We start from the raw sequence: 15,510 nt of genomic DNA on the forward strand, positions 1-15,510 counted from the left end.
AATGTCAAAATATTTATGTTGCTTCCCTTCTTAGTTTAAAATGAATAGCTTTATGGCAGTATTCTATACATTAATAAAAGGAGTCAGAAAAAAATTCAGGGATCCCCAAAGGGAAATTGTTTTATTGCAGTTGTTGTGAAAAAATGTTGCAAAATCTACAGAAGTAGAAATGAGATAAAATTACGTTTCTGATGGATAACATTTTTTAAAAAGGGGAACAACAGATTTCCATCATACCACAATTTGATTTGACAAAGTGAAAACAAAAAGAAATGATTTGTTCCTTGTAGTTTTAGTAAGTGCGTGAAGCTGTGGACCTATCATTTCAAGTAATTGAACATTACACTTTGCTCTTTTGCGCTAACTCCTTTATTAAAATGTTGCAAACAACACATTTACTGTCATTTCTCAGGCTCTGTTTTTGCTGTCAGGTAGCAGTTGGGCAGTCTCGTTGTAATCTGTGATCAATCAGTGGTTGTCTTTTGTGATTAGGAAATGACAGTACTTCAGCATATTAGCATCAAGAGTAAGAGCTGAAAGAACTTCCTCAACCAGTCCGCCACAAATCCTCAGGGAGCAGCAGAGTTTCCAGCCGCTGAGTGAGAAAATGCTGCTGCAGGCTACTAGAGTGGCGAATTACTCATCAGAATTCCTGCCCTTACAGAGATCCTGGCGCAGCGCCAGTGGAGAAGAAGAAGAAAGGGAAGAGGAGAAACCAGGAGCTGGCTGTCCAGGAGGGGGTGGAGAGTGATGACACTACCTCAATGTCAGCCATTAACATGGGTGGAGAGGACAGCCAAGACCCCCTGGATAATGCAGTGAGTGCACAGCAAAACTGGAAAGAGGCTGAACACAAAAGGCTGTCATCACAGTATTTACAAAGAAAAACCTACACAAAGGATAAAGGGTCGATTTGATGATATTCTGAACAGCAGCAACATTCTTAATGGCAGGAATCTTAGCAGTTTTTGTCGTCTTTAGTTATATACCACTTTTAAAACAGCCAGAGCTGAACAGAGTGCACATTAAAAAACAGGGAATGTCAAAAATAGGTGCACAGACCACCAAAATGGAAAACAGGATTAAATGTCTAAGGCCATTAAATAAACAAGAGCCACTAAAAGTTAAAAGCATGCATGTGCTGAGATTTGCGTCATTAAGGAAGGAACATTTGTCTGTTCAATGCAGTCCGCAATTAGAAGCAGTTCTTCTAGGATCTACAAGGCTTAGGGGTAGGGTGGAGGCAGATGAGCGCTTAAGTCAATTCAGTATTTGACAGGTCTACAGAATGTCAATGCTAGTGCTGCTGTAATGCTTCTCTATTTTGCTGGTACTAATTTGGAGTCTTCCAGCAGCACTCTGTAGCAGCTGGAGAGAGTCTGAGCTAGCCAATACACCGGTGTGTTTCAAATATCCAGGAGAGCAATGTGTTGATAAAAGTTTTCGTGTCACTGAGAAATAGGATGGGCTTCAGGAGGCAGGTGGAGTTTTACAGATCGCTTCTCTTTTTGACTGGAAAGACATTTTTGAAGGCATAACATAAAATGGACAAGCTGTCCACATCAGAGAGTGTCAACCTGACTTAATTAGCTTAGCATTCTTTCTTACATTCACTGCGGTATCTGCATTGTGTAAGAGTAACACTGATACACAGTCGCTGAGCATAAACATTTAATCATTTCTCTTTTATTTAGTTTACATGTAGATATACTTCCTCATGCCTTCTTTTTAATTCTTCTGTCCTTTTTTCTCCTCGTATTCTCTCATTTTTTTGCCACTTCTTCTGCAGAAGCGACGTTCGGGCCGACAAGTCAAAAGGAGGAAGTACAACGAAGATTTGGACTTTAAGGTGGTAGATGATGACGGAGAGACCATTGCAGTTCTTGGAGCCGGTCGCATCGCGGCGCTCAATGCCACTGCTCTGGCATGGCAGGCTGAGGTAAGCACATAGCACATAGCACATAGCACATCTGGTTCTTTCTTACTTTTTCCTCTCAGTTTTGTTATATCTGTGTTATCATTAAGGTTTTATAATATTTAATATCTTAATAATTATAGCTTTAAAAATGAAATGCATCAGAATTTTTTTTTAAATACATTTTTGGTGTTAATGTGATTGCAAAAGTTTGTTGCTTTGGAGTCTTAGTGTTAGGCCTGTTTGAATAAAACCTTTGCATTGCATTGCAGCCTTAAGCTTCAGTAGTTAATCTTTTGATTCTGTCTCTAAGGAACCACCTGAGGATGAGGCCAACATCATTGAGAAAATTCTGGCTGTAAGAACAGTGAAGAAAGAGGTGAAGGACAGAGAATGAACACACACACTCGGCTTATGTAGTTTTTTTTTTTTTTCTCGCTGCTCGCTTATTTCTCATTTATTAGTTTTCTCTTTCTGTATCTCCATAGGCGTCATCATCTGAGGACCAAACGGAGGAGATTGAGGAGTTTTATGTCAAATATAGAAATTTGTGAGTACCTCTTTGACATTGGTTATTCATGCAGTTACATATACTGGAAATTGATATTTTTAGCTGTCACGGATGAGGCCACTTTCACTGTTGTATGTTTTCCTGCACAACAGTGAAAACATTCCTTTGCCTCTTGTGTGATCATTGTTGGAGGAGGCACAGGTAGAGATGTTGTGCTGCATTGCAGGTTTGATGTCAGGTTAGATCAACTGTTAGCAAAATCGTGTGTTATAGACTAGAATAGAGTAGCCCTTCAGTATATGTACAACGAAATTGTGGCTGCTCTGCAACGACTGTGTGGATTTAAATAAAAAACAGACAGGAATAAATAGCAAACAGGAGAAATATATACAATCAAGAGGGCTGTAAACAAAAATGACAGAAAGACACACATTAGAGAACAAATAGTGGTTTCACAGTTAGAGCCGCCACTTTGTCTAATACAGTCTAAAACTGCACTTCCAGTAGCACTCGCACCTGTGAGCCAGCCGGCAGATTATAATTGCTTATGTGGTCAAACAGTCTTAGATCTGTACTGCTTTCATAATAAACCATCACTTAATTTTCTTCCACACTTCAGAGCATGAAAGTGCGTACATGACCGTGTAAACTGGGCATGGCTCTTGTACATTTAGGCAGTCGTCACCATCGTTGATAAAATGATAACTTTGACTGCACGACAGCTGCTAGCATTGACAAAAAGGTCAGCAATGCCAATAATTAGGTCTTTTGACAAGTTAATTAGTGGTTGGTGGGATGTCAGTTACTTGTCATCTTTCGGCTTACAACCTCACATTCATTGCATGAAAGGAATGTCGTGCCTTTGTTGAAGTTGTTAATAGTTTTTATGACATTTATTTGAAGTAATTCGAAGTTTATACACGTTGTTCTCTAACAGTTGCTTGTAGCTTTGCATCCGTGGTCTCACAAGCACTCGGTTAATTTTATCCCCGAGGCTCAGGTTCTCCAGCCAGTCTAGGGATCTCTTGAGACTTTTTTCTCTCTCTCTCTGGGACCTTTTATTATAAAGAAAAGACCTAGAGAAATATACATTAGTAATTAAGATTGTAATTTACTCTCTGAGGTGATGAATAAAACATGATCAGACCGCTTGAGCAGCAAAACTGAGTCCGTATGAATGTTTAACTTTTCTGTTTCTTTATTTAGAGTAATGTATTCAGAAATTAGAAATATGTAGGAATAGTGTAATATTTGTAGTATTAAAAAATCACCATTATGCATAATGCAATTACAAATATATAAGCATTTGCATAGTAACTACATGGTATGCCTTAAACAAGTCAGATACATTTCTAGTATTTGTCCATTTATGGGTTGCGGTTTATAGATTAAATCACGTATGTTAAACTGCAGCCACAGGAGCAGTAGTAGAATTTGTTTTGCCGTCTTTTCTTTCCCTTTAATTAGGGAACACTTTCTCAGTATTGCTGATTAATTCCAATTAAGGTAACTACTTCTAGCTGAAAATGCATATTTTAATCACTTGCAGTGCAGAAAACACTGGTTATGTTGAATGAGGTGAAGGCTGTTCTCTTTATGGATTGATTTTCAACTGTTCATACAGTTCAAACAGGCAAACACCCGATTGTTTTGGGAATCCACCCATAAAAATAGAAAACTGTACGAGTATTTAAATCATCTTCTCGTGTGCCTGTGAACCACTTTCAGTGTTCAGGTTTTAGATCATCCTTTTGACATCCTGTTCTGAGCTGTTCTCACACGAGCTGAAAGGCTAAGTAGCTGGCTATGTTTTTTGTCATGTCATTTCAGTTCCTACCTACACTGCAAATGGGCCACTCTGGAAGAACTAGAGAAAGATCCCAGAATCCACCAGAAAATCAAGCGCTTCAGGACCAAACAAGCCCAGATGAAACACCTGTTCGCCGAGGTAAGGTTAACCATCATACCCTCATATGCTGTTCAGGACTGGATAAAGGGTAATATTCTCCTTTTAAATGACAAGACAAGTCCATGTGCTATTATCCAGCTAACCATTTCCAAAGCTGTGTTGCCCATAACAAAATAATTATGAATATATTTATATGATTAGTTTATGTATGTAATGAATGGGCCATGCTGCCTGATAATTCACAGCACATCCATCCTGTGTTACTGCAAAGTGTTCAGGGTGCTTCAGTGGTTAACAGGTTAACTCCATCAGGATGTGATGGGGTAACACCCTGACACAGAAGCATCATTTGTTCTTAAGTGCACAATTTCATCTTCATGGGAGTCGACCTTGTCACACTTCATGGGAGAGAAATCGTTGTTGTTGCACAACTGTTAGTAGAGTTGTTTGACAAATGGGTTCAAATATTGCAACGTGTCAAGGCACGTCATTTTTGTGCAATTTTTTAAGTAACTGTTGTTCCCTGGGAGCTTTTTAAGTACTGCAACAGAGGGTATCGTGTTGGTATGGATGGGGAGAACTATGTATAGGCACCGTACAAGAAGAGAAGAAGAATTATCAGTGGAAGAGTTACAAAAATGAGAAATGGCACTATGCATCTCTGGGTTTTTGTCATGGCCATGCAGCCCCGTTTGTGACACAATGCTAATGATTAAAGTCAAATTACATTGCAGGTGTTCTTATGTGAGACTATTTTTTAGAATCAAACAGTTTTTTTCTTGTTTGTTTTTTTCCCTTCATCCCTCTTTGTCTGTGTGTTTTTTTTTTGTTTTTTTTTTTGTAGCCCGATGAGGACCTATTTAACCCAGACTATGTAGAAGTTGACAGAGTGCTGGAGGTAGCTGTTACCACAGATACAGAGACCGGAGAGGTAGGTAACACATAAACACAGACACCCTCCCACAGAGGTGTTTTTCTGGTTTGAAAGTAGCTATTACCGAAGATCCTCAGTGTGATGGTGCTCTCAGAATCCTGTGGCACAAATACAACATGTTTTTTTTTCTTGTATGTGGTTGTAGGAGGTGACCCATTACCTCGTTAAGTGGTGCAGTCTCTCATATGAGGAGGCGACGTGGGAGCTGCAAGAGGACTTGGACCCAGAGAAGATCAAAGAGTTTGAGGAGATCCAGAAACTGCCTGCAGACCTCAGACACATTGTGAGTAGACACGTAATCAAAGATGAGTACCATAAGAAAACGTGATGCAGCACTTTAAAATTAAGGAGAAAATTTTTCCTCATTGTAACAAACCTCAGTTCAAGAACAGACAGGCAAGGTTGAGTTCAGTTGAGGAAAAAGCGCAACACACTGTTGCACTTCAGAACTGCTGTTTTTGAAAAAATGCTATATTATACCACTATGTAGCAGATGCTGCCTGATAATGGTCATGATTTACTATGTTGTTTTATACTGTCATGTTCTGGTCACTGTCCATTGGGAAGCAGTTTAATCCTTTTAATCTCTTTGCACTAAGATGATCATTAGTTCCTTTTCAGTCGCAACATAAGCTGTGGTAGTGTGCTTGGATTAGTTGAAGTAATAATATGTAGATTGAACAAATGTGCTCCATTTAGGACTCATTTCTGTGAATAATATTGAATTTGTGTAACTGTGTATTTGCTACAGTGGTTGCCATTTTTCAGACTATTTTTCCTGCTCTGGTACAGGAAGATAATGTCCCTTTTCTCTCAGCACAGTCCACAATGCTCCGATTGGCTTATTTATTTATTTATTTATTACTTTCACAGCTGAGACTCATTTGAATTTCTGAATAGATATGGAGATGTGGGCGGCAATTCAGACGTTTTGAGCCATCTTAGATACGTAGTGAGAGAAAACATTTAGATTATAAAGTTAGGCTGGTGGGAGGATAATAGAAAAAGGGAAACTGCGCTAGTGTACAACATTATGACTTTATGTTTTATCTCTAGCCGTTTCTGCAGAACAGACAACCTTGTCTGCCCACATCTCTACAACTACTGATCCTCAATTTTACCTTTTTGGTGTTGCTTCTTCTTTCCCAGTGCTAACGAGTGCAAACATGATCGGCTTTGTGTGATTTTTCTTTTTTCTTTAAATTCTTTTAATTCCTCACAGTCTGATTCACCTCAGATATGTTCCGCTCTTTAACTATAGATCTGTTCTTAGCTGTTTAGTGTTAGTATAACTGCTTTGTAAGCAGAAGCAAGAGATGGCAGCGGTGTGACATGATAGGTTGTCATTATCCCAACCTCTCAAACAGCACATTTACTTTCCAAGGTTGAATACATAATTGTTACTTCAATAGCAGCAATTTTTTTGAGGGTCTTTCAATTTTCGGACATTCAGGAGCAAAAACTGAGCAAGTTATTGTAGCTCCTTTGCTATTATTAATTTAAAATCTAGTATAATCACCTTATTTACCCCTCAACCTCTATAATAGCTTCATTTTACACTTATAAACTGGCACAACTCACTTATCTTATTTCTGACTGATGAGAGGAACCAAATAATTTCATCATCTGATTATATCCCAGTTTTCTTGGATAGAGTTTTGTAATGATTCAACTCAAAAAATACAGCACATAACATGTAATAATGGCTGGTAATAACTGTATATTTGTTGTTGCATTTTGTTTAGTAATTACTGAAAAGGTGCTGAAAGGGCAATTTATCATTGTATGTGTGTTTGCGTCAAAGGAGCGTCCTTCTCCAGAAAAGTGGCAGAAGCTGGAGCGCTCTAGAGATTACCGAAATGGAAACCAGCTCAGAGAATACCAGTTAGAGGGAATGAACTGGCTACTGTTCAACTGGTACAACAGGTGAATATACGTACACACTGGAACCATTCCAGTCACATTCACTCACTGAGGTTTAATCAATCCAGGGTAAATTTAGGGCTAAATAAAAGAAGTAAAGCAAACTCTCATGATCAGTTAGTTAATTAATTAAAATAAGTCTTAAACAATGACAGTTTTACAGTCAGTTAAGCTCTGATTATGCACTGAGGACTACGACTCATCTGGATGGCTCCTATAGGTCATACATACATACATACATACATACATACTGGTTGTATGCATTGTTACTTCTCTAGCAGGCGTGCTCTGTGTGTGGGTGTGTCCTGCCGCTCTCTCCCTGACTCAGGTGCCACCTCTTTCTCCTGTGGAGCCAGTGCGCAGCTGACTCCACTCAGCAATCAATCAACACTGCACTATAAAAGCTGCAGAGAAGCGCTGCCCAGTCTCTCAGTGGGCAAGCACTGGCAGGGTTGGAAATGTGTCCTCGTGGTGGCGTGTGTCGCAGTTGCCAGCTTCACTGGCATGTTGTACTTCAATTATGTGTTGAGCTACTAGTGAGTAGTTGTCACCTCCTGCTAGCAGAGAAGTGGGTTTCTTCCTTTGAATGATTCATTAATTTTTTTTCCTTTATTTAAAGCAGCATTTATGGTCTGCTGATGTGTTGTTTTTGTTTGTTTGTTTTCTTTGATAGACAACAAAAGAAAAACAGGCAATTTAATTATTATTTCTTTAAACCCAGTTATTTTATTATTAGTCTTAATCCCCTAGTCCTTTTTGGGGGACATTACCTGCATACATAAACTAAAACATCATGCAAACACTCTAAAAATCATGGTGAGCACTTCCTGATTGCAATAAGCAGAGGCCCAAAATAAAACATGAGTGCGACTCCTAACCTAAATGAGACAATAGATGTATCTAATCTGCAAACCAAGGGTCAGTATGTCTCCTCCACACACACAGTTGTATGTTGCTCCGCATGTGGATGTGATCGAGATGGATCATTTGGGACATGTAGACACTGAAACCATGATTTGACTTTGAAACTGAAAAGCTAAAGAAGCACTGACGCTGTGACATGCAGTGCTTGGTCACACTGAAGCTAAATTAATTTGCAGGTGCTACATGTGTGGGGTTAAATAGAGATGTCTGACCCCAGAGTTGACATTTCCAAAGAAACATTAAGCCAGCAATCAACTACACACCTACTAGAGCTTTGACATATTTTATGGCTTCCTTCTAAATGCATTTCAAACTAAAGTCAGCCCCACTGCTGGCCTGAAACAAATTAGTTCCACGAAAAGTGACCAGTCAGTGTTTTTGAAGTGAGACTTCCTTTCACTTCAAAAACACAAAAGCACTTTCACATGAGAAACAGTCTTCCAATCTGTGTACCATAAAAGTCAAAGAAAATTCCTGCAAATGCATGTTGGGATGTAAAACAAGTCTGGCTCTACTGTCATTACAGAAGCAAAACTTTTTAAATTAGTTTTTAACTTATGAGATTAGAAGTCATCATTTAGATGAGGAGCATTTGTATGTTTGACTTAGATCGAGATGCAGAGTTCACATTATTATCACAAATGTGTTGAGACAATTATGTTTACACAAACTGTAATCTATTACATGAAGACGTTATTGTATAATTTGCACAAATGGATGCCTCTGTTTTTCATCCTAGAAAAAACTGTATACTAGCAGATGAGATGGGTTTGGGAAAGACAATTCAGTCCATCACGTTTCTCTACGAGATCTTCAGCATGGGGATTCGCGGGCCCTTCCTCATCATCGCACCTCTGTCCACCATCACCAACTGGGAGAGGGAGTTTCGCACATGGACGCACATGAACGTTATTGTGTACCACGGCTCGCAGATCAGCCGGCAGATGATCCTGCAGTATGAGATGTTTCACAGAGACCCACAGGTAATGTTTGACTGCAGTCATCTCCTCTCATTGATCAGCCAGGAACTGAATTCCAGAGAGGTTGGGGTTTTGGGGCCTTCTACAGTGATATAAAACGTCTTTATTTGCTCTGCAATCACTAAATTGATAGGAAAAAAATTGAAATGCTACAGGGTCCAGCTTCTCCTTTGGAAAAAAAATTTAATCAGTTCAACTTTTTTCTGTACTTGCGCTTAGTCTTAGTCTATAAGAAACCGAGATTGTGTCATTTTTCAGTATTTTATTTGACAAAACACCTAAAGGCATAAACACCTAAATAATAAATAGACCAACTGAAGTAAAAATACAGATAAAGCCCATGTTAAAGTTGGGAGACGGTGCAGAGTCTTTGGATTGATGACTTCTCGTGGTCGGTCAATCGGTAAATTTTTATTGCTCATAAATAACTGCAATGTTGTTAAACATCTGCCTCAGTATTTATTTATCTGACTCTGTTAAACAGCAGATGTTTTTGTTTATGATTTTCAGCTTGTGTTTAAATAAATAAAAATTGGAAAACTTCTACCATTCAGTTACTAAACACCCGTTCACTTTCACTCGGCTTGTACACATAACAGTGTTGCATCAGGGTTCCTATTGCTTCTTATTTATGTATAACAGAGAATTATCATTACTATAGTGTATGCATTTATTATGCAAGCTTGAATTTTTATCTCCGCAGATATCCGAGGGGCTTGAATACTAAGTTTAGTCATGTGAGCCTAATGCAGCTGTGTAGCAGTTTCTGTTGTTTGAGGCATTCTTTATTCTATTTCTTAGTCAGCAAAAGTTCTATAATATCCACCCCTGAAATACCAAATATGCTTTTTCTTTTTTTATAACAAGGGCAGAGAGAGAAGTGTATCAGAGGCAGCAAAGAAAACTGGGATCAAAACTGAACCACAGATGTGATATTGACCTGAACCTTCTGATTATCTTGACCCTGAAATATGAAGTTTATATTCTCACCCTTCCCTCTCTCACAGGGTAACACTATCCCAGGTGTGCTTAAGTTTCATGGGCTGATCACCACTTTCGAGATGATCATGGCTGATTGTCCAGAGCTGAAAAAGCTGCACTGGCGCTGTGTGGTGATCGATGAAGCCCACCGGCTAAAAAACAGGAACTGCAAACTGCTTGAGGGTCTCAAACTCATGAACCTGGTTAGTTTGTGTGTGCTAAATAAAAAAAAAAATTAAAAAAAAGGCTGTTGTTTTAGTGCTGAAATGTAGTCTTATTTATCCCTTTTTTTTTTTTTTTTTTTAGATGAACACAGCAAATTATGTGTGCATTTCGTTGTTGTTATTTTATTTCTTCAGTATATTGTACATATTCCAACAGGAACACAAGGTCCTGCTGACAGGAACCCCTCTGCAAAACTCAGTGGAGGAGTTGTTTAGTCTGCTGAACTTCCTGGAGCCACTACAGTTCCCTTCAGAAAGCACCTTTCTCGAAGAGTTTGGAGACCTCAAGACTGACGAACAGGTATGCACAGTTTACGGTTTTCATCCATTCTAAATTTTAACCAAGAAAAATGAAAATTTTGATGTTGTGGGCTAACATTGCTATTCTCTCCGGCCCATCTTGCCTTTCGCTCGGTTTATTTTTTCCCCTTACTGAGCATCGCATTCACACTTTGTCTAATTTCTCCAAAAGGTGAAGAAGCTTCAGGCCATTCTGAAACCCATGATGCTAAGAAGACTGAAAGATGACGTGGAGAAAAATCTCGCACCTAAAGAAGAGACGATTATAGAGGTAGGGCTGTGTTTTCGTGTGTGCTTGATATAGAAATGTAAGATGGGAGTAATGCTCCTATTTTTACAGTTCTCTGAGCTCTTTGCTGGGAAATATTTTTATCTTGCTGCATTCTGTTATGGCTGAATGAAACATCAAACATTACTGATGAAAGCTTCATTCACTTGGCAACAATATTGAATCCAGCAATAGACTTATTTTTATCAGTATTATTAGTCTCTATTAGTCTCTTAAAACACAACTAAATCAAAATGAAATTAAAATGAAGTTGTCAGTTAATTAAAATGAATGTTCATCTGTGATGAGTGTCTGGTCTCGTTTCCTCTCGGTGCTCCAGTTTCCTTTCATATTCCAAACACATACAGATACAGCCACTTAAAATGGCCACCGCATCACTGACAGGACCATGATGGATGTCTGTTGGAATTCTTGACTGATTTTCGACTGATAGATAACCGTAATGATATTCCCTGCCTGTAACATAGACGATGCAAACACGACTTGTAACCCCCATAAGCAGTATTTAGGAAAACCGGTGGTAATTTCTTGAGTATCCACCAGGGGGAGCAGCGTGGAGGCGCATTCATTTACAGAGCCGCTACACACGTTTTCAAACATTTTGCGCTGTGAAAGAGAAAGTCCAACTTCAACAACAGGTATGAGTCCCGCAAAAAAGCGTTCAACCCGCAGTCTTTATTTAGTTAGTTGTAAGTGCAAAAACTCCATGTGCTGATAGATAGGCGAGAATTTACAGTCATTAACGTTCAACCTGATGTGCAACTATACAAATGGCGCTCTCAGCCCAAACAGATTTTTTTTTAAATATGCAATTTAGATTATTAGCAGCTGATACACATTTTATATATTTTGTATAATTACAAATAATTTGTTAATTTTATTTTTAAAGTTTTAAAGTTAAAATGAGGGATTTTTGCTCTCCTCATTTTAGTGCTTGTTGTTCAGCTGCTGAGATTCATTTGCATATTGCCACCTCTTAATGATGAGAAATAAGAGCCCCCCAGCTCTGCCTGTCTGTAAAACCTTCTTAGTCAATGCCATTGATGTGTTTTGTCCTTTTATAAAGTTAATCACAAAAGATTTGTCAAATTTCTTTTAGATTACTGTTAAAATCTGTTTTCCACAGTAGCCATATTAAAACTGCTGTTGATACATCTGCAAACCTTGTGACATCATGTTAAATTAATAACAGTTTAACTTAAAAAGGAATTTCTACTTTATAGGATGATCTGTCAAGCCAGAACATGCTTGTTTAAATTCGTTGAGGTCCGTTCAGTCAGAGAAAACAGTTTTCAGTGCAAGTCCGCGTTTGTGAAAACAATGACATCAGAAATTTTTTATCTTGGGGTAACTGAGTGCATGGACTTGCCTCCTTGAAGCAAGCAACAAAAACTGAATATCAAGTAGGAAAACATCTAAATGTATGGAATTCACATAGTAGTATAGCCTGCATTTATTTGCTAGTCTTCTAATATCCTGTTTTCACGAAGGCACCATGGGGTTGCTTCTGTTTGCTTAGTCCTGTCCGACATTTCCAATGACATCATCCCAGCCCCCAGCCCAAACAGCTGATAAGTAACACACACGCGTATCAATCAAAGTAACACTGGTCTAATACTCTTTAATTTGTATGATTTCAAGGTTAAAAAAGCGCCTGAAAAAAACACTCTGAGGTACGTGGACAGAACTGAAAATTGTTTAAAAAGCTGCCAATGTCCACAGAACAACTTTGAAATTCCGCCATAAAGTTAAGTTCCAGTTTTTATATTTTAATGGGTGAAGAGGTTTACAACGAAAGCTATATTATAAGGTAAAGACCCTACAGTACTACTGAGAAAATCATCTATAGCTAACTATTCAAGTTAAAGTTGTGTTTTTAAGAAACCGCTATCTCTTCTTGACACTCTGCAATTAAGTAAAAGGGGCGTGTTTATAGTGGAAAGGAGGGGGGGAATCCCAACAGACAGCCAGCTGACCTCGGGCTGAAAGCGACAATTTTGAGTGACTGTGTCCGGGTATTCGGGTTTTGGGAATTGAAAAATGACCTGTTTGCATGTCTCTATTGTCTCTACTGTTACAACAGGATGTATGACAAAGAGGAAAATAAGAGAAAGCATCAATAGGTCCCCTTGAAGATTTCTTCTCCATAACACTGACACACAGCACACTGTATCGGCTTGTGTCATTACTTAACAGCTGCTTTAAAAAAAAAAGAAACACAATTTTAAATATTCTGGATGCTTTTTTTCAGGTTGAGCTGACCAACATTCAAAAGAAATACTACCGAGCCATCTTGGAGAAGAACTTCTCTTTCCTGTCCAAAGGAGCAAACCAGCACAACATGCCCAACCTCATTAACACCATGATGGAGCTTCGCAAGTGCTGCAACCACCCTTACCTTATCACAGGTGAGAGCAAACATGCAAGCACTCGGCACTCAGTGCAAGCACAGATTGTTATTCATTATTCATAGTCAAACAGTTGTTCACTCACTCCCTCACTCTCCACTCCCACACTCATTGACCTTGTGTGCATGAATCTACCTCCTTTGTTTTATGTACACATCTTTGATAACAGAATTATTTATTGAATTTATTACTTATTAATGTCTTAGCACAATATATTTACAATACCATGTTGTCAGCTAACAGCGAGTCAAAACAGTTTAGAAAGAAACCATCCACCCAGATTCTGGGTGTTTTTCCTTTCAGGCGTAGAATGCTTAAATAAAATAAATGTACCTTGGTTTGCCTTGACTTGCTTTACCTTCACCTTCTTTTGTTTTTCTAGGAGCTGAAGAGAAGATTCTGGAAAGTTTCAAGAAGAGCCACAGTCCAGAAGCACCAGACTTCCAGCTGCAGGCCATGATCCAGGCAGCCGGTAAACTGGTGCTGATCGATAAGCTGCTGCCAAAACTGCTAGCCGGAGGACATAAAGTCCTAGTCTTCTCCCAGATGGTCCGCTGTCTGGATATCCTCGAGGACTACCTCATACAGAGGCGGTAAGCGGAAAGTACAGCAGGCTAGAAAAGAGCGAGGTAATATTCTGAGTAAAGGAAATGTCAGTCAGGTAATTTGGGAAAGAGAGAAGAAAATTTGAAAAGGGAAAAAAAAAATGCAACATATTTCAAAAAGGAGAAAGGGGAAAAGTCGATTTACCCTCAGATCTGTGTTGGTGTGTTATCTCCAGCTACACCTATGAACGCATTGACGGTCGTGTGCGTGGGAACCTGCGGCAGGCAGCCATCGACCGCTTCTGTAAGCCAGATTCAGACCGCTTCGTGTTCCTGCTCTGCACCAGAGCTGGAGGGCTGGGAATCAACCTGACAGCTGCTGACACCTGCATCATCTTCGACTCAGACTGGAACCCCCAGAATGACCTGCAGGTGGGCACAGAGCTGCGTAAAGCATCCAAAGAAGCCGTCACAAATTTGCACATGCTGTATGTAACTGATGAGACCAGAATGCCTACTGATATACAAATGAATTTGTGTTGTCAGAGCATCATAAAAAAGATGGAGATCTATCTTAATCATGCTCTCGTTTGACTGTGCTAACTTGCTGCTTGTCTCATTCATTTAATATGTAGTGACATTTGTGATGAATAGTGGGACTGCAGTGGTTGACAAAATGTACGCTTGAAAGGATGACTTGAATAATGAAGTGAGCATGCAGTGTTACTTGACTCGGAAGGTATAAGTCTTCTCCCGGCTCTGATGCAATGCCTGTTTTTGTATCTTGTATCAAGCTTTCTTTACAGTTACGAAGATTCTTTATTAACGTGTCTCGATTTTGATTTTGTCAAGTCCCTGTTTTTGTCTTTCTTGCTGATCTGTTAAATGTTGAACAAATTTGAAGCCTAATGATTATAATTCGTCACTCTAATTAAACTACAGGTTAATGTGCTCATGCACAGTTGGTTAAAAAAACAAAAAAATAGAAACCCCTAAATAGACATGGTTGAATCCTCATGCTAAAAACAATTTCTCTTAACTTATAAACTCATTTATCTTTACACTTAATTATGGAAAGTAATTAAAGCTAAATATCGATCCTTCCATTTTCTATCCCTTATCCTGGTCGGCATTACAGGGGCAGATGTACAGCAGACCTACTTCTTCCTAACCACTACCTCTAATGTGTATAAAAATATAGAATAATTATGTTACAGTTATGCTGGATTTGGCAAACATTAGTCACAAGCACTGATGCAAGCAATATGCAAATCTTACAGATTTAAATTTACTTTGATCTTTACCTTTTCTTTAATGATGTATAAATAGTCTCAGGCCCTCATAGAGTATTTTCAAACCTAGCTGAGAGGAAGTCTCTGTAAAATGTAATGCTTTACACTTCCATGCTTCCTACTGTTATAGGCCCAGGCACGCTGCCACCGGATTGGCCAAAGCAAAGCGGTGAAAGTCTACAGGCTGATCACCAGAAACTCGTATGAGAGGGAAATGTTTGACAAAGCCAGTCTCAAGCTGGGACTGGACAAAGCCGTCCTTCAAGACATCAACCGTAAAGGAAGCCTCAATGGAGTAAGAGATTAGTTTTGAGATATTCTTATATTGTATACGATTGTTTAATCTGTATTCATTTTGGTGTGAGATGGTCTGCT

At 38.9% G+C, this 15,510-nt stretch overlaps 1 protein-coding gene across 6 annotated transcripts in view; it reads left to right on the plus strand.

The window, feature by feature from the left end:
- Positions 1–15,510, plus strand: part of chd6 (chromodomain helicase DNA binding protein 6) — a 99,298-nt gene that overhangs the window by 50,727 nt on the left and 33,061 nt on the right. For all 6 annotated transcript variants that reach the window (XM_085159042.1, XM_085159043.1, XM_085159041.1 and 3 more), the window contains exons 5-20: positions 665–818; positions 1,790–1,939; positions 2,229–2,294; positions 2,404–2,465; positions 4,257–4,374; positions 5,180–5,266; positions 5,415–5,552; positions 7,074–7,195; positions 8,856–9,099; positions 10,104–10,280; positions 10,459–10,602; positions 10,774–10,872; positions 13,142–13,298; positions 13,681–13,891; positions 14,080–14,275; positions 15,266–15,430. In XM_085159042.1, the coding sequence (XP_085015168.1) occupies positions 665–818; positions 1,790–1,939; positions 2,229–2,294; positions 2,404–2,465; positions 4,257–4,374; positions 5,180–5,266; positions 5,415–5,552; positions 7,074–7,195; positions 8,856–9,099; positions 10,104–10,280; positions 10,459–10,602; positions 10,774–10,872; positions 13,142–13,298; positions 13,681–13,891; positions 14,080–14,275; positions 15,266–15,430 (2,290 nt within the window). The remainder of the gene's footprint in view (positions 1–664; positions 819–1,789; positions 1,940–2,228; positions 2,295–2,403; positions 2,466–4,256; positions 4,375–5,179; positions 5,267–5,414; positions 5,553–7,073; positions 7,196–8,855; positions 9,100–10,103; positions 10,281–10,458; positions 10,603–10,773; positions 10,873–13,141; positions 13,299–13,680; positions 13,892–14,079; positions 14,276–15,265; positions 15,431–15,510) is intronic.

The sequence above is a fragment of the Neolamprologus multifasciatus genome, chromosome 5, assembly GCF_963576455.1.
Source record: "Neolamprologus multifasciatus chromosome 5, fNeoMul1.2, whole genome shotgun sequence".
Classification (NCBI taxonomy): Eukaryota; Metazoa; Chordata; class Actinopteri; order Cichliformes; family Cichlidae; genus Neolamprologus; species Neolamprologus multifasciatus.